Below are 18,952 nucleotides of genomic sequence, written 5' to 3' on the forward strand. Positions count from 1 at the left end.
TCCATGAGACCTGAATTTAACCGGAATGTCTTCATGTCTCTATACTAGTTCCTTCTGCCTCTGTAGTTCCTTATAGATACATTCAGTTTCCATAAGATGGCACTATGCCATAGCATCATCTTAGTCCTCCAGAATGCAATAAAGAGCTCAGGATTCCTGAAAAAGGTCTTAGAGTGTGCTATGTTATTACTACACATTTTTCTCTAGACAGTTGTGTAGTGGACAGCAGTAACCAACAGATGTACAACTGATTGCAAGGAACTGTAAACTGGTTCATGACTATGGCTCCTAAGTGCTATCGTAATACAAATAATAAAAAAACAACTGTGGGAAACTCCTATTCTTATAAAAGATGCCATGGGCTCTTTTATGGCCATACACAGCAAACAGGATCATGGTTTTTAATGTGTCATTTTAAAATCACACAGAGAGTACACTACTCACCTTGTCTACTACAGAAAGATGAAGAACAAAGTTGACCCCACTGTAATTTGAAACTGGAGATCTATAGAGTCTTTATATTCAAAGCTGAGGCTTAGTGAACTAAGCCATTCAGGGTGATGTGTAGGATTTGTTTGTTTTGTTTTCTGTCTAGTCTCAAAACTAACATATATTTGTCTGTGTTTCACTATTTTAATATTGTATCTACTGTATAGGGGCCTGCCTTTGGTCTTTCTCTATGAAATCATGACCTGGATAAGAACTGCCTACCTATGGTTTATTGTACTTGACATTGCATTCATTCAAACATTTCAGGAGAACACTTTTTCATTCCAAAGATAAGCAGGCAGGAAAGCGTGCATAAATATGTAAGAGCAATCCAAAGTTTATGAGAATTACAAGTAGTAAATTCTATGTGATGCACCTAGTGGCTTTGAAGCTCCTTGTGTTTCTTGCTGGCTAAATGTATTTTCTTCAGAAATATAATCTAAACATTCAAGGGAGATGAGTTTTTCTCCCTTTTGATGTAATATTGCTTTGATGATCCATGAATACATCCTTATTCTAGACATCACAAATGATAAATAAAAACTTTAAAGGTATAACCCTGTTCTAGAAGACGATGAGAATATAACCTACATCATGACAATGATAGAAGAACAACTGTGTGCTAAAATGCCAACTATGCAAAAGTTCAAGGCTCAATAAAATCATTGCTCCAAGAACACAAAGAGTAAGAGAATGAATACAAATTGTCACAAGCCTTGTAAAAACACAAATAAAACACACAAACAACAAAGTGAAACCAAAATATGTAGTATCTAGAGAACCAAGATACAGCATACTATATTTTCATAACAGACTTGAGTGAAGAAGTGATTAAGCCCAAAAAAAAAAGTATCTACTAATTGAAACAATTATTTTGCCAGAGTAGAGAAGGATAGAATTCAAATGGCTTAGAACCAAATTCTGCCTTAATTACCCACGTGACCCATCACCAAAGTCTGTTGGGATCTCATGGATGTAACCGAGGGCAAAATTTTCCTTTAATAATAATACTCTGCACTTTCATACATAGATCTCATAGTGCTTTAAAAAGGTAGGTATTTTTCCCATTTTACAAATGGAGAAAAAAGCTGGAGCACAGTATGATTAAGTAACCTGCCCAAAGTCACACAGCAAATCAGTGGCAAAGTTTGGAGTAGAAACCCAGTCTCCTAACTTCCAGCTTCACACTCAGTCCATTTCTAGACCACAGCTTCCCTAACCCTTCAATAATAATTCAAATGTTGGTAAGGAACAGGGAATTCTGTCAACTTTTCCTCTGAGAGCAGAGCTTACATCAATTAACTCATACTTCTTCACTACAATGGCCAGTGAATAGTTCTGATAAATCAAGGTGAGATGGCTGTTATATTTCAGAGAGTACCCACAATGATCAATTGCTCTATGTAGGGAAAAAGTTACTGGATATTGCCTCACATTATCAGGAACCATAAGAGCAACTGTGCATAACATTTATCAATATTGCCTTTAAGTGAAGGTACAAGTATTTTTCTATCAAATCTTGAATAGACGTTTGTAATGAGGCCCTAGAAAGAGAGAGGTGGATTGATTAGATGGACCCAATTTGGATTCCAGTAAAACTCCTATCAAAATTGTCTCAGTGAATATTACTGGACTTAAAAGTAAATCCCAGGATTTGGAATTTAGGAAGTATTTATCTCAATTTGATTTAGTTTTCTCCAGGAAACTTGGCTTTCAGCTATTGGGCTTTGACTCTTTTTAGAGGGGGTATTAAGCGTGCAAAGGGGGTAGACCTGTAAGTGGTCTGGCCTTCTGATTTCTACTAAATTAAATGTCATAACTAGCAAGTTAACACCTGACAATCCATGTTTTCAGGCCTACAATAATATTTTCCCAGATTAATCTATTCTATTAGTCCTGCATGTTTATTTGGTCTCTTTGGTTTCCCCTTTTTATAATGAGTCTGTCAGCAGAGCTTGAATCTCTCATTAAACTGCTTCTGGAAAAGTTTCCATCAGCAATCTTTGTGCTTTGGGGAAATTTTAATGCCTAACCAGGCCCTGGAAATAAGGATTTTTTTTTATTTTTTCGTCCAGCTCAATAAATGGGATGTTGCCTTTATTTTTCCCTAGTCATTCTATGGACAGGGTGAGATATATCCCACAATGTACATTTCTTTTAATTTTAAATAGATTTTGGCTGGAGGTTTTGAATAATAGAAGAGGTGATGATCTGAAAGGTTATTTCGCATGCACCTCTTCTAGAGTGAGCAGTGTGATTGATTATATCAGTTCTATTTTAAAATGGTCTTGTTTCTCAACTTTATAGTAGCTTTTAAACCAGACAGTGATCATCAACTGCTATGCGGGTGCATTTCTTATCTTTCACTACTTTAGCCTCATATAAATTGTATCTCATCCCTGATTTTGAAGCTGTAAACTCAAGCCAAATTAAGTGGAATCCAAGTCTAAAATCAGAGAGAAACTCACATCCAATTATTTGTTAGCTTTGGAGAACCAGCTTTTGGACCTTAATGACCCACAAGCCCACACCATATTTACTGAGATTATTAAAAAAATTACAGGATGACTTGACCAGCAAAAATGGGATATTTTCACATTCAAAAGATAAAAGAATGTGCTATGACTTGGATTGCTTCTGTTATGAGACACTGCTTCAGAATATAAGGACAGTTAGTAACAATGGTTCCACTGATTCTATTAAGAAATTATTTAACCTTAGAGGGGACTATAAAAAATTGCTGGAAAAAAAAATTGGATTAGAGAGCCCTTTGGAAGGAATTTGAACTTGCTGCCTCAAAGAAAAAAATCATCTCTATTTTGGAATTGGTGGGAATGGGATTCAATCTTAACACCAAACATGCTTGGGAGTCCCACATTTTTCTGCCTTTTGTAATGACATTCTATCTATCAATCGTTTATTTTGGAATTGGTGGGAATGGGATTCAATCTTAACACCAAACATGCTTGGGAGTCCCACATTTTTCTGCCTTTTGTAATGACATTCTATCTATCAATCGTTTGTTATGATCTATCTCAGTGGACCTCATCATCTCTAGAATGGCCCCCGTCTCCACCAGGGAAGCTAGAATATTGATCAACCAAAAATGCCGCCATAAAGCTCCTGGGGAGGATTTTAACCTAGCAGTAGCTTACAAGGACAATATTGATTGGTGGGACCTGTTGTAGCAAAATTATTTACTAATATAAATAGTACAGGGAGTTTTCCTCCATCTTTTGAGAACCCTTCACAGCCAATGGCCAGAGTTAGCATAGAGTGGAAAGGTAACCTAACTGATCCCATCACAAAGGGTGTCCACCAGGTAAATTTATTGGCCCCTTTCCTTTCTAATTTGTTAAAGAGGCTGTGGCTATTTAAGAAGGGTTACAGTTGTTTACCCTCAAAATTTTGGACTGATTTGTGTCCAATCTTTCCTTATGCAGATGACAGGATTTTGCTTTCCCAAACTCCTCGGGACTTGAAGCACATGTTATGGGATTTTAGCTTTTTGCCTGACCATAAATTATAAGACAACTAAAGTAATTTCCTTTGGCCACAGTCTACAGACCAAAGCAGGATAAATGGAAGACTGATGGACGTTATATTGAACAGGTCTGTTCCCCCCCCCCCCCTTTTTGATATTTGTTTTACATAGAATGACCAATGAGACAAACAGAGGAGAGCCTTAAGGTATGTGCAAGCAGTGCTTCGTTTCATCCATGTCCATGGGGGCAATTTAATTGCAGTGGCTGGCTCAAGTCAGTGCCCAAATATTATATGGTTAGGAAATCTGGGGCTGAAGAGATTTTAATTGCTAACAGTTTGTGCAAAACAAATTTTTAAGAAGAATGCCTGGCCTCCCAACCTACAGCTCACCTGCTTTACTTAGGGCACAGGTAAGAGAATTCACTACTTTGATCAAAGCTCAATACATTTATAGCACTTACAGGCTGTGTATTCTGCATATAAATTTAGAGCACCTAACAAGGTAAAATCTGGAGGAACAGCTTAACGAGACACAAACTTTAGACTTCCTCTGGTTTTTGCAAGCCCATTCCTTGGGATTCTCAGAACCTGACTAGGACTGTGTGCAAGAGTGTGAAATCCATAATTAAGCTTAGAATAAAAGATATTTACATACATCTGGATATGTCAGTCATCCATAATATAAATATGTCCCCTTGGCTTCCTCCTCTAAAGAACATTCATAATTATGAGGAACATTTGGCTATTTTGAACAACAATATGTTACAGAGGGCCTTTACAGTTCTCCATTTTCTGCCTATGCAGTTGGCCTATTTAGAAAGGAGGTATGCTGGATCTGAGAGACAAAATCATTTTTGCCCATGTGGGTCTGGCCAAGTTGAAGATTTACCAGAAGATCTACTTTCTTTTTACCTCCATAACTTGTCTTAGAAGCCTTTCACTACACCAGCTCAAAAACTAGCATACTCACTATGTAATGAAAATGTTTTGGTTATATGGGTTGTCGCTCTATTTGCCTCATCGGCAGCAAAAATTAGAAAAAAAAATATGTGAAGGAAAGGTTCCTTATAAACTAAATGAACCAATGAATTTCTAACCTTTATCATCTTATTTTCATATGTTGATGGGGGTGGGGGCATTCTTAAAACATGTAACTGATTCTTGGAGAAGGGCCAATCTTGCATTTTTATTTATTTTACTAAGTTGTGTTGATTTAAAAAAATTTATTTTGCTAAAGCTAAGGTTCTAAATTAATAAACTTGACTTTGCCTAAATAAGTAACATTCAAAAATAACAAACAGCGTTAAAGAAATACTTGTGGAAATGTCCACGTTTCTATGTCAAAAATGGCTATTTATTTCAGCATGGCTGACATGTCCTTGTGTCAAAAAGCTCTAGTGAGACAGAGAATTGTTTCCCATTGGAGTAAACAGTCAACTTGAATACCACTTTAAAATAAGGTATATATACTTTAAATTGGAAGGGTTGGGGGAAAGGGGTTATTTGGTGTACCAATAGTTTTGTTTTAAAATTAACTTATTTTTATTTAGTTTACAGACTGAAACTTCCATCCCCACAGCACATACACACACTTCTATTGATATAGTTCTCCTAAATTCCTTCCCCATTATCCACAGACAGAAAGACTGGGCTATTGGTATTTAAATTAAGCATGCCAAATTTTTGCATGAATATTTTGTTTTCTTTTCAATAGTACTACTCCATACTACAGACAACTCTTTTATTAATTATTGTGGAGTTAGAATAAAAGCCGTGGGAATTAAAACATTTCTGTTAGCAACTTGTTTTCCTTTCTTCTGCCAGGAAACATGAAACTTGAAGAACATATCAAAATTCAGAATTTACAACATATACTGTGCTCCCAAAACATAAACTCTGCCATGCTGCATATGCTGTAATTATAGTATACATTAACACACAAAAATAAGTTAAATTACATTTAACAAATGAAATGGGAATAGAAAACACTGCATATGTGCAATGCGGCTGAGTTAACGTTACAGAAGCAAGCTTAGTTTTTGAAAATTCCTAACTTGATATATCTAACTTCAACAATGCACAATTACTAGTTTTTGCATTTTATTTCACTTTTTTAAAGGAAACAATGAAAAAAACAACATCTGCAGTTCTTTTAACTCAGGAACTTAAAAATACCATTGCAAACACCAATGGATAGTGTAAATTCACTGATTCAGGACTAAGAACTGCCTGGTCATCTTATAAACTCTGCATGCTCCCACTCATTCTAATGAAAGCATTTTAACTAGGGAGTCTTTAAAAACCTTTAACTACTCACCAAAATTTATCAATACATGTTGAAATGTGCCAAACAATAACATTGTCAATTTCTTCTCAAATTGAAATTAGTGGGGGGAAAGTTTTCTATATCTCAATGACATGAACTTTTTGACTATTTGGAAACTTAGGTTCATGAAGAATATTGATGCTCATTTATTAAGAAATGCCTCACACAGAGAATACATGAATGAGCTGTACTGGCTTCCAATTAATTTCTTGGTAGAATTTCAGGTGTTGGTTTTTACATGTAAAGTCATAATTGATTTGGATCCAGGCAGCCCAAGGGCCTCTTTCCCTCTGTGATATTACTAAAGCTGTGATCACTGGGATGCTCTAATAGCTCTAATGTGATTTAGAAGAGACAGACAGATAGCAGGGCATTTCTGTAAATAGTGCTTGATTCTCAAAGTCACTTCTACACTTGGCCTGACAGAACCCAAGTTGTTAACCATTAGGGAACACTGCAAGGTTCATGTAACTGTTCAGGATTTTTCATTGGTTTGATGAGGATTTTTTTTTTAAATGGCATGTTGCTTTATATTATTGAACTGAGACCTGGTTTGGAGGGGGTGAGCCATTAGTTCTTTAAGCTATGCATACTTTGTTTCCTTTGTTTGCATAGCATGTACACCTTTAGGCACTTTTGGGGGCGGGGGGGAAAACCACTTGATTTTTAAAAAATTAAAATATTGTATGTCCCTTATACCATAACTTCATCTTTTGTTTCTCTCAAATACTTCTTCCTCTCTGCTTATGGACAGTATGTACAGATTAGTCATACCGATTGCCAGTTGATGGTTAATCTGTGTACTTTCCCTTTATTTTAAATTTGGGTTTAACATATTTCCATAAATATTTAATGACAAAATGGTATGAGGGAGGTGGTATGAGGGAGCAGAATTTTCTGCACAGGCAAAATCTCTAATTTCAAATCGAGGCCAATGACTGGAATCTGCACTATGCCTGTTTCTGGTCTGCAATATTCCCTAAACTGATGTGTTAGTGGTCTTCAGTGGAGGATGCTGCGGAGCCACATTATCAAGTTTCAACTAGTCCACTCCATACTATCACCTGCCAAATGCTACATGCTTGCACCCAGGAAACATCCCTGGAAAAGAGCTCAGCGGTAGAGCCCAGCAGCAGGACTGGGATCCTGTGGGTCCCACATGACCCGCTGCCAGGGGCGGCTCTAGGCACCAGCAAAGCAAGCACGTGCTTGGGGCAGCCCATTTGCAGGGGCAGCAGGGATCCAGCATGGGAGCTGAGAACCAACAGGGGGCCCTGGGAGTTGTAGTTCCTTGGTTAGCTCCCTGCCTATAGAGCCAGTCCTGGAGCAAGGAAAGAAGTACATTTCCCAGCATTCCCTTGGCCACTACCAACAGGAAAGAGGGGAAGGGAGTGAGGGAGCTGAGACCTCATGCTGCAGCCTGCCCTGAATGGAGAGCTGCACTGGGAAGGTAGGGATACCATATGTTAACATTCAAAAAACAGGACACTCCACAGGGAAGGAGAGTAGCTCCACCCTGCCCCCATCCACTCCCTCCGACTGCCCCCCACAGAAACCCCAACCCATCCAACCCCCCCTGCTCCCTGATCACCCCCTCCCAGGACCCCTGCCCCTAATTGCCCCCCAGGACTCCACCCCCTATCTAAGCGCCGCTGCTCCTTGTCCCCTGATCGCCCCCTCCCGGGACCCCTGCCCCTAACTGCCCCTTGGGACCCCATCTAAGCCTCCCTTCTCCTTGTCCCCAACTGCCCCCTCCTGAGACCCTTTTTTTTTGTTTGTGTAAAAGGAAGACAGTGATATTGCATTGGCAAATTCCCCATAGAAAGAAAGAGTGGAACAGAAGAATAATAAAGGCACCTCAACTTTTCCTCATTTATGTAGGACAGTCTTATAATATGCATCCAGATATCCTCCAATCACACAAGCTGAAAATTGTTCCACTTTACTGCAGTTCTGTAACCATATGGGAACCAATCCTGTCTATGTTCTGTGCACATCTAAAATTCCTGCTGAATGACCTGCCGTGGGAGCGAGTTACCAGTGACCCAGGGCTGCGGCGGAAGGAGGGTGCAGGTGGGGGGGGGGAAGAGAGCCCAGGGCTGGGGCAGCAGGAGGTGTGTGTGTGGGGCAATGGTGGGGAGGAATGAGGGAGCCCAGAGCTGGGGCGGCAGGGGGTGTGGGTGGGGGGGGAGAGCCCAGGGCTGGGGCAGCAGGGGGGTGCGGGGAGGAGCCCAGGGCTGGGACAGGGGGGCAGCCAAAATTTTTTTTGCTTGGGGCGGCAAAAAACCTAGAGCCGGCCCGGCCCGCTGCCATAATAGCAGAATCGGGTAAAATGTACTTTGTTGCAGGCAGGATTGGGTGGGTGGGGGGAAAAAACAGAGTGCAGTAATTTGTGGGAAAATACTAAATCTCTCATCGGTTTGTCATAAATAGAATTTCAGGAATTTAGAGGAAGTTTTTCCTTTATTTTAAATAAAGGATTTAATACTTAAATTTAAGTGAGGAATAAAAAGAGATTTGATGTCTATTATAACAGGAGTGAAAGTATTTTTACATAGTTTAAGCAACATTTCTTTTATTCTTTTAGTGGTAAAAATTGTGTGTGAATTCTGTTTATATATAGACACAGTAAAAACTGTGTTATCCGGCACTTTACCAACCGGAAAGCTCTAGAAACCAGCATTTCTAATATCTCTGATTTCTGATCCGGGCGGCGCTCACCTCAGGCAGCTCCCTGCAAGCAGCAACATGTCCCTGCTGCTCCTAGGCAGAGCCCACCCCGAGCGCTGACTCCACAGTTCCCATTGGCCGGGAACCGTGGCCAATGGGAGCTGTGGGGATGGCGCCTGCAGATGGAGGCAGTGTGCAGAGCCTCCTGGCCGCGCCTCCACCTAGGAGCAGCAGGGACATATTCCCACTTGTGGGGAGCTGCCCGAGGTGAGCGCCACCCGGATCCGGCACCCCAAAACCCCTCCTGCACCCCAATCCCCTTCCCCAAATCCCCTCACGCACCCAAACTCCCTCCCTCCATTCGTAAGTATAACTCTTAGTTAACTGGAATTTTTGACTAACCATAACCCCCCATTCCCCCAACATGCCAGATAAAGCTTTTCCTGCAGGATACATTAACCACATTAACATTGTGGGGGGGTTTTGTAGCATGAGGGAATCTGTCTCTCTTGCATGATTTGCGTGATCTAAGGTTTTTGCAAGGGGGAGTACGATAAAATGCAAGAAACAATGGAGGAGCGGGTGGGACTGGGTATTGCGGGGCAGGACAGGAGCGGGATTAAAAATAATAGTTCCACACAGGACTCTACTCTGTGGTAGGCCGGAGGTATACACCATTACTGGATTTCCAAATCCTGCTCCTCCTTTTATGGTCAAAACCTTCCATACCTCTGGAAGACTGAGGAGGAGTTGGCTCTCTAGCAGACCCACATCAAGGAGATATGTCCTCCAATATGTGGGACACTGGATTCACTACATTTTTAAAAACCAAGTGCTTAAATCAAAATAATTTGTTCTCTCGTAATACAGATATTGTTATGATTCACTTCTCAGATAATACCCACATTTTACAATCACATTTAAAATAAAAAGACTTCTGCCACCTTAGTGCTTCATGTTTTACGGTTTCTTTCTTTGACCATTTTCCAAAGAGACATGCATGGTGGGCATTATTTGCTCTGTCAACACTTTCCAGGTTAGGCTGCAATTTCCAACCATTATAGATTCAGAGCAGGTGTAGAATCAGACTGTGAGAGTATGATTTGAGAGCAGATTATTTCAGCAGATAGTAAAAATGAACAGTTGTGAATAAATGCTGTGAATACTTTCAGCATTAGCCTGGCTCACTTGCATAATGACAAAACCCCTGATATACTTATTTTTGGCGCAATCATCCAAGTGAACATTCTACAATATAGTACCAAACATCTTGTCCTTATTATCATTATTATTGATTGGCTGGGTTGTATAGATGTGATGTATAGACAACTCTATATGAAAATGAATTTGTTTTACATCTTACAGGAAAATTCAATCAACTTGTAAGATATATAGAGATTAAGATAAAATGAAAATAGAATAGAAATAAATAATGCACTAGAAATTTTATTTGCAGTGCAAAAACACTATTTATGACAGCTGTGCTTTCTGCCATTTAGTTGATTGCTATACAGTAAACTAAAGACACATTCAGAGACTCTGCACTTTAGCCATCAAGCAACACAGAAGAATTTTGTTGAATGATTTCTTCAAATACTGTATATTGTAAGCACACAGAACCTTTTTTTATTTCTGGAATAGCCATAGGTATATCATTCCTGACTATACCTTGGTTGTCCTTAAATATTTACCTGCTATATAAAGTGATTACAACTGTGATAAAGTATTTTATAGGTTTTCTAAATATGTACTTATTCTTCTGCATTAAAAAAAAACCTCCATTTCCATCCTGAAAAAATTAAATAAAAAAAAATGTACATACCCAAATCTTTTCCTAGTTAAATATCCCCTTATCCATCTTTGAACAATCACAACTGGTGAGTGATGAGCTAGAATATGATTGATTTTTGCAATGATATCTTTTACCACATTTATCTCCTCCTCAACGGTTGCTTCCTGTATGAATTCAAATGAAAATATGTTGAATATTGTGCCTTAAAATCTGTACTTCTCTAATAAATAATTTTGAAACAATGTATTTAAAAAGGATTATTATTTTAATTTTCATTCCATAGCTAACAATTGAAGGGGAAGAGCAAGGTATTTTGCTTGAAGAAAACTTAAAATAAGCAGAATAAAAAACTGTCAATTTTTATTGAAACAGAGCTGAGAAATAATTTATAACCAGAAGCTGAGTCAGTACCCTCCTTCCCATATAAAACAAACACCTGTCGGTGAGACTATTCTGCCTATTGTAGAAATGTAATTCATTTTAAGTTACAGAAAAACCAGTTAGCGCTATGAACATAAAGATAACCCTAGATTATTACAATATTATTGTTACTGTAGGACAATGAAAAAATACTGTTTTCTTTCTTTAGTAAAATATCTGAATAACTGAACGGGTTATGAATTATTAGGAATTATGAAAATGAGAATATAGTTTGATTATAAATACAATAAAAAGTAATGTAAAACAAGACACCGCTCACTTTTCTATACTACTTCATCAAGCCTAAAATGAAAAAAATATACTTCTCATTTTTCACAAAATTTTCTCTCTCTTCTCAGCTAAAGGCTCCATCTACTAAACTGTTTATGCCTAAACCCACACGGAGTTGGCCTAAAATACAGGTTGCTACTTTATACAGCCTGCAGCAGTTACAAACATTCAAATTCAGAAAATGTTACTACAGTCAAACATATCTTCAGCAGTTACTCAAACGGACTGACAAAATTGGTTGTTTAATGGAGGTGGTCTTCTACCATAAGTGGAGTAGAATTATGCATAGTACATTTGGATATGCTTAGAAGAGGTCTCTTAAATCAGAAAGATGCCTTATATGGGTGGGTTTCAAACAGATTTCAATATAAAAGCACATTAAACATTTTCAAGCATGGTTTTATTACAATATCCTAGGTATAATTTAGAAAAAAATGATAGAATGTAATATTTTCAGTGTCTATCCCTCCCAAAAATAGAACTGGTTCCTATTTCAGGGCCCAATACTCTAGCTATTACTAATGTGAGTAGTGCCAATGAAATCAAGTGGTATCACCCCGTTCAGTAGGTTGGTGTTTGAAAGGTTACATTTTCTACTGTTTTTAATTTTTCTATTGTAAACCATCCAAAGAAGCTGTGAAGTTAACTGCACAAATGTTTTGTCATTATAACCTTTTGCTACCACCTTCAGTAAGACATAGTCCCATCTCCACTAAAATAGTTCCAAAAGGAGGAGGGGAAAATAACATTCTTGAGGGGTTTTCCTATTGTCTGCATTTACTGAATGCTTTTTCTCAAGATATGTTAATACTTTAAGTTCCCCATATTGTTTTCATCCAAATATATTTTGTCACCTTTGGGATTCTTTCTATGCTTTTGGAACTTCAGAAATGCAGGGTTTACGAGCATCAAAAAACACCTCTGAAAGTTATTCCTCTTAAGGCAAAGATTGTGTTTTCAAAAACCACTTTAACTAATAGCATATATCAATTTCTTTAAAGTTATAAATTTTATGTTAGGCAACAAATATTGTAGGAAGACAGAATCCATTTTTATTTTAGTACAGATGAGTTATGCACATCTCTGATCGTCACAGCTCCAAGTTGCACCTCATTTCTAGTGCATTGTAATGAAAATATTCATGTTTCTAGTTGGGTTTAACATGTTTGTCTCCCACTGCAAAAATCCACCTCTAATTGATGGGGGCTAGGAAGAAACATCCATGCACCATCTAGTACTGACTGTTGTCCGAGAGAGAGAATAGTAAACTACATGGTCTAATGGTCTGATCCACTGTCTCAATACCTATTTTCACAAAATGAGAGGTGGCGCATGTTCCATAGCAACAGTGCAAGAGAACAAACTATAATATTTGGATTCAGATAAGAATCTTAAATCTACCCCAGTTCAATATTGTTCAGCTCTAGGGTTTTGGCTCAGCACCATTGCTGAATAATATATGACTATATTTTCAATTTTTGTTGCGATACAGCAGCTAATTGTCCTATTGAAATAGTAAATGATATTGAAGTTTTTGCGTCATATGATGTAATACATGATTATTACATTTCTGCACCACAGATTTATTTTATGAAGTCAGTGTTGTGCTATTCTAGTACAAAAGTGTGGTGTTTCTTATAACACAATTTTTCCATTACTTTTCAAGTAAAAATTTCAAAGAATTATCATTTTTAACTACCAGTAGGATGCACATTGCAGAGGGGAAAATGAGTGATTGATTATAAATAGACTCTGGAAATTATCTGCATAAGCAGCAGATTTATTTCAATGGTATATGGTATAATAAAATTAAGTAAAACAGTCATTTACAAAACATTAGTCATCAACCTTAGAAGACATTAGCTTGGATGAATGAGTTTCTGACATGGTGCAGTTATTATCCATAGCCACTGTGCATTTAGAAGTATTGTATGGCAAATCAATGCTTATTGTCCTATGTGCTGGTACTAATCGAGAGGTTTTCTTAAATACGTGTGTCAAGTTTTAACCTGTGTGACCGAAGAACCTCTTAATGCTAACTGACAAGTGCAGAGGGGTTGCTGGACTCTCTTGATTTTAGCACATACATTCTTGTTCACTAAAGAATGTCATATAAGGTCTCAAATGAAAGTTGGTGTCATACTGGTCATCAGTATCATTGTTAAATGTATGCACAGGTAGACTGTAAGGATTTATGCATATATACTAAAATATATTCTTAAAGTTTGTATCAAGGTATTAGTCACCAGCAAAGGTGAAAAACATATTGTTTACTGTCAGACAGAACATATCTCTCCATTTATCTGTTTATGTGTAAATTAAGTATTGTCTCATTCACAGTGGGTCCCCTATCACCAGTCTTGATTGAATGCGAAGTAAGGAGGATAAGAAAGAACTTCAGAAAGGATCTAATAGGAAGAGAAGTACAATGGGGGAAGAGAACCTTATCGTAAACTGTACATTAGAGGTTTGCTTGACTATATTTGAGAGACAAAATAGACACCCTGGCACCCTTTACTTAGGAAGAAAAAGAACAGTGTTTTTGCATCATGCAAAAGGGGTCTCAATCAGTGTTTGAAAATGCTAAAGAGCATTTTGGGTGAGTTAAGCCTCTTTAGACAGATGAGTACAGTAACTTGTTAGTTGAGTTTAGTCTCTAGAAAGCATGTTATGATTTTGATTTACATATAATCATTTGTTTCCAATATTCTTACTCACTATTACTTGAATCTCTATTCTTTAACAATAAACTTGTTCTTGTTTTCACTATAGATATATTTAAGTGCTGTGGTGTAAAGCCAAGTGTTGAATCTTATGAGCTGGTGTGTACTGTTCCTGTGGGAATAGCAGCCCTGGTAATTCTGTGAGTGTTCACTGGATAAGGGGCTGGACACTACAGGTAACACACCGAATATTCAGGGGTTAGTATGTGCCTGTCGCTACCTGTACAGAGAGAGGGAGACTTGGAAGGTAGTACTTGGGCTGCCAAAGACTGGTGGTTTCAGGGAGCTGATCTACAGCTGGCACAGACAAGACTATGCTAAGGGCAGGTAGTTGTGAGATGCCGCACAACCCTGGTACTCATGGGGAGCGACACAACCTGTTTGAAATGTTCATATACTGTATGACAGATTACTGAATTTTGTTTTTGATCAAAGCATAGGAATACAATGGCAAACCAATGAGAGTGTACTATATAGATAGACTAAGCATTTTGATCACATACAACTGTTTTGATATATAAGTGCTTTATTCTACCCAAAAAATATGGAACACAGTTTTAACACAGCTATCATAAAATGTATAAATCAGTGCAACACAGTCATATAAAACATTAACATTTTATTAACGAATATCTAATGTAATTCGATGTAACATAATTGCTTACCTTTCGAGGAGCATGGCAAAAATCAAGGAAAAAGCTAGGGCTAAATGGTTTATATTTTTGGGGAAGTTTCCAGTTCTCAACAATTTCCTCATCAGAAATTACATAGTAATCCAGTGCTTTGAGTGAGAAAATGCTGTTAACAACAATATGCCTATATGCTATTCTTAGACTCAGTGGAGTATCAAACAAGGTGAGGCCTATCAGATTAGGACAGAAAGATAACGAATGCACATTATCCAGTTTTCCAATTCCATTGTCATGAAGATAGAGTAGATTTAATTCCTTCATGCCTTCCCAAAATGTTGGGCCAGGAAGATGCTGTATCTGAAATAATGATGAAAATGAAATTTTGAATTGTGTAGTTTATTAGATCCTAAATTATAAAATGCCACAGTGACCAATACACTATGTAAGTAGCTGAAACTCCACTAACTATACCGGGGCTGAATCTGGACCCTAATTATTATTTAGAGCTACTGCATGATGTGACCAGGATGTCACCAAATACGTAACCCTCCCCGGGCATCACGGCAATGAGCTATAACAATGTAAAAAGGTTAAACATTTTGAAGCTAATTATTATTTACAGGATCATAAGTTCACATATCTATCAAACCACAAGTCCCCACAAACCACATTAGGCAGCAATTTTGGATTTGCTTCTTCTGAACTTTGTTTTTCAGCATCTTTCTGTTTGTGGCTTGTCTCAACAGATCTCCAGCACACAAAAAAAGATCAGAAGGCCAAATCTAGTTGAAAACTTTTGCTCCATGAATTGAAAAGACATTTCCAGTGCCACATGCCAAAGGCTTTATTCCCAGTAGATGACACTTTTTCAACCCAAGGAGAATAGATTTTTCTATTTCCAAAAAAAACAAAAACAAAATCCAGTTCCAATCTATTATATTTTAAGAGTATTAATGGAATAGAACCATGTAAAGGAAGATATAGACCAAAGATAAACAAAAAAATCTTAAAAGTAAATTCTATAATAATGTGAACATAAGAACAGCCATATTGGGTCAGAGCAGGGGTCGGCAACGTTCGGCACGCGGCTCGCCAGGGTAAGCACCCTGGCGGGCTGGGCCAGTTTTATTTACCTGCTGACGCGGCAGGTTCGGCCGATCGCGGCCCCCACTGGCCGCGGTTCGCCGTCCCGGGCCAATGGGGGTGGCAAGAAGCGGCGCGGGCGAGCAATGTGCTGGCTGCGGCTTCTCGCCGCCCCCATTGACCCGGGATGGCGAACCGCGGCCAGTGGGGGCCGCGATCGGCCGAACCTGCCGCGTCAGCAGGTAAATAAAACTGGCCCGGCCCGCCAGGGTGCTTACCCTGGCGAGCCGCGTGCCGAACATTGCCGACCCCTGGGTCAGACCAAAGGTCCATCTAACCCAGTATCCTGTCTTCCAACAGTGGACAATGCCAGGTGCCACAGAGGGAATGAGCAGAACAGGTAATCATCAAGTGATCCAGTCCTTGTCGCTCATTCCCAGCTTCTGGCAAACAGAGGCTAGGGACACCATCCCTGCCCATCCTGGCTAATAGCCATTGATGGACCTATCCTCCATGAATTTATCTAGTTCTTTTTTAACCCTGTTATAGTCTTGGCCTTCACAACATCCTCTGGCAAGGAGTTCTACAGGTTGACTGTGCGTTGTATGAAAAAAATACTTCCTTTTGTTTGTTTTAAATCTGCTGGCTATTAATTTCATTTGATGGCCCCTAGTTCTTGTGTTATGAGAAGGAGTAAATAACTCTTCCTTATTTACTTTCTCCACACCAGTCATGATTTTATAGACCTCTATCATATCCCCCCTTAGTTGTCTCTTTTCCAAGCTGAAAAGTTCCAGTCTTATTAAGCTCTCCTCATACAGCAGCCGTTCCATACCCCTAATCATTTTTGTTGCACTTTTCTGAACCTTTTCCAATTCCAATATATCTTTTTTGAGATGGGGCAACCACATGTGCACGCAGTATTCAAGATGTGGGAGTACCATGGATTTATATAAAGGCAATATGATATCTTCTGTCTTATTATTTATCTCTTTCTTAATGATTCCCAACACTCTGTTTGCTTTTTTGACTGTCACTGCACATTGAGTGGATGTTTTCAGAGAACTATCCACAATGACTCGAAGATCTCTTTTTTGAGTGGTAAAAGCTAATCTAGACCCATTTTATATGTATAGTTGGGATTATGTTTTTCAATGTACATTACTTTGCATTTATCAACATTGAATTTCATCTGCCATTTTGTTGCCCAGTCACCCAGTTTTGAGAGCTCCTTTTGTAACTCTTTGCAGTCTGCCCGGGACTGAACTATCTTGAGTAGTTTTGTATCATCTGCAAATTTTACCACTTCAGTGTTTACCCCTTTTTCCAGATCATTTATGAATATGTTAAATAGGACTAGGCCCAGTACAGACTTCTGGGGGTCACCACTATTTACCTCTCTCCATTCTGAAAACTGACCATTTATTTCTACCCTTTGTTTCCTATCTTTTAACCAGTTACCAATCCATGAGAGAACCTTCCCTCTTATTCCATGGCTGCTTACTTTGCTTAAGAGCCTTTGGGCGAGGGATCTTATCAAAGGCCTTCTGAAAATCTAAACACGCTATATCCACTGGATTCTCCCTTGTCCATGCTTGTTGACCCCCTCAAAGAATTCATTTAGTTTCTCCGCAATTGCCTTATCGTCCTTGAGTGCTCCTTTAGCATCTTGATCGTCCAGTGGCCCCACAGGTTGTTTAACAGGCTTCCTGCTTCTGATGTACTTAAAAAAAATTTGCTATTACTTTTTGAGTCTTTGGCTAGCTGTACTTCAAATTCTTTTTTGGCCTTCCTAATTATATTTTTACACTTTATTTGCCAAAGTTTATGCTCCTTTCTATTTTCCTCACTGGGATTTAACTTCCACTTTTTAAAGAACAGCCTCCCAAAGAAAGCAGTGGAAGCTCTAATGTTTTAATAATTTAAAACTAGACTGGACAAAGCATGTTAACATAGAACAGGGAACAATCCTTTAATACTGGGAGAAAACCAAGGGTACGTCTACACTGCAATTAAAAACCCACAGCTGGCCTATGCCACCTGATTCTGGCTCGCAGGGCTCGGTCTGAAGCCCAAACTCTAGGACCCTGCAAGGTGGGAGGGTCCCAGAACTTGGGCTGCAGCCTGAACCGGAACATCTACACCACAATAAAACAGCTCCGCATCAAGAGTCAGCTGATAGGGGCCAGCTGTGGGTGTCTAATTCCAGTGTAGATATACCCTAAATGGCCTATCTTAGCGGGTCTTTTCCACTGCTAACATCTATGCATTAGACAATGCATGGGAAATTTTTATTGGGAAAAACTCCATTTCATGCTATCACTCTTCAGTCAACCAAATTCTATATTTATATAATCTTGACATACCTTTATAAATTCATATGCAGATGTGTTGAGCTATTATTATTATCATCACTTAAGACTTAAGTTACAGTAATGCACAGAGGCCCCAATAAGAATCAGAACCCCCTTGTGGTAGATGTTGTGCTAGAAAAAGGTAGACATAGGGTGAAATCCTGGCCCTATTCAAGTCAATGGCAAAAATCCAATTGTCTTCAGTGCAGCCAAGATTATACCAACTGTTCCTGAACAGATATTTTTAGAGTAAAAATCTAAAATATTAAACTGGAAGAGCAACTGCTATGTACAAATAATACTGTTAAAGTCTGCATTTAAAATCTAAATTGCTTCTAAGAAATACTGGGAAAACACACAAGTTTACAGATAAATTTACTTCATTGAACTATTCTGTTTTGCATAGCTCCAAAACAACTGTTTACCTGATTTCCATGGAGATCCAGCTTAACTAAATGAGTACAACATTCAAGTGCATCAATATCTGTAATATAATTATTAGACAGGATGCATACTTTAAGCAAAACACAGTATTGCAAATGTCTCACATTCTTTAAATATAGCCCATTTAACTGAACTATAACAAGATCTTTGAGCTTCTTTACGTGGGCTTGACTGGTAGTTTGTCCATATCTGAGTAACAGATTTTCAGAAGGAGAAACAAGGCGTTCCATTAATTCCTCCAT

General features: G+C 38.5%; 1 protein-coding gene across 1 annotated transcript in view; it reads right to left on the bottom strand.

The window, feature by feature from the left end:
- Window positions 1-18,952, bottom strand: part of LRRIQ3 (leucine rich repeats and IQ motif containing 3) — a 65,894-nt gene extending 46,942 nt beyond the window's left edge. The window contains exons 1-3 of the mRNA XM_065410197.1: window positions 18,692-18,952; window positions 14,863-15,186; window positions 10,794-10,927 (exon numbers count right to left, since the gene is read on the bottom strand). Of these exons, the coding sequence (XP_065266269.1) occupies window positions 10,794-10,927; window positions 14,863-15,186; window positions 18,692-18,952 (719 nt within the window). The remainder of the gene's footprint in view (window positions 1-10,793; window positions 10,928-14,862; window positions 15,187-18,691) is intronic.

This window comes from Emys orbicularis, chromosome 8 (genome assembly GCF_028017835.1).
Source record: "Emys orbicularis isolate rEmyOrb1 chromosome 8, rEmyOrb1.hap1, whole genome shotgun sequence".
NCBI classification, from domain to species: Eukaryota; Metazoa; Chordata; order Testudines; family Emydidae; genus Emys; species Emys orbicularis.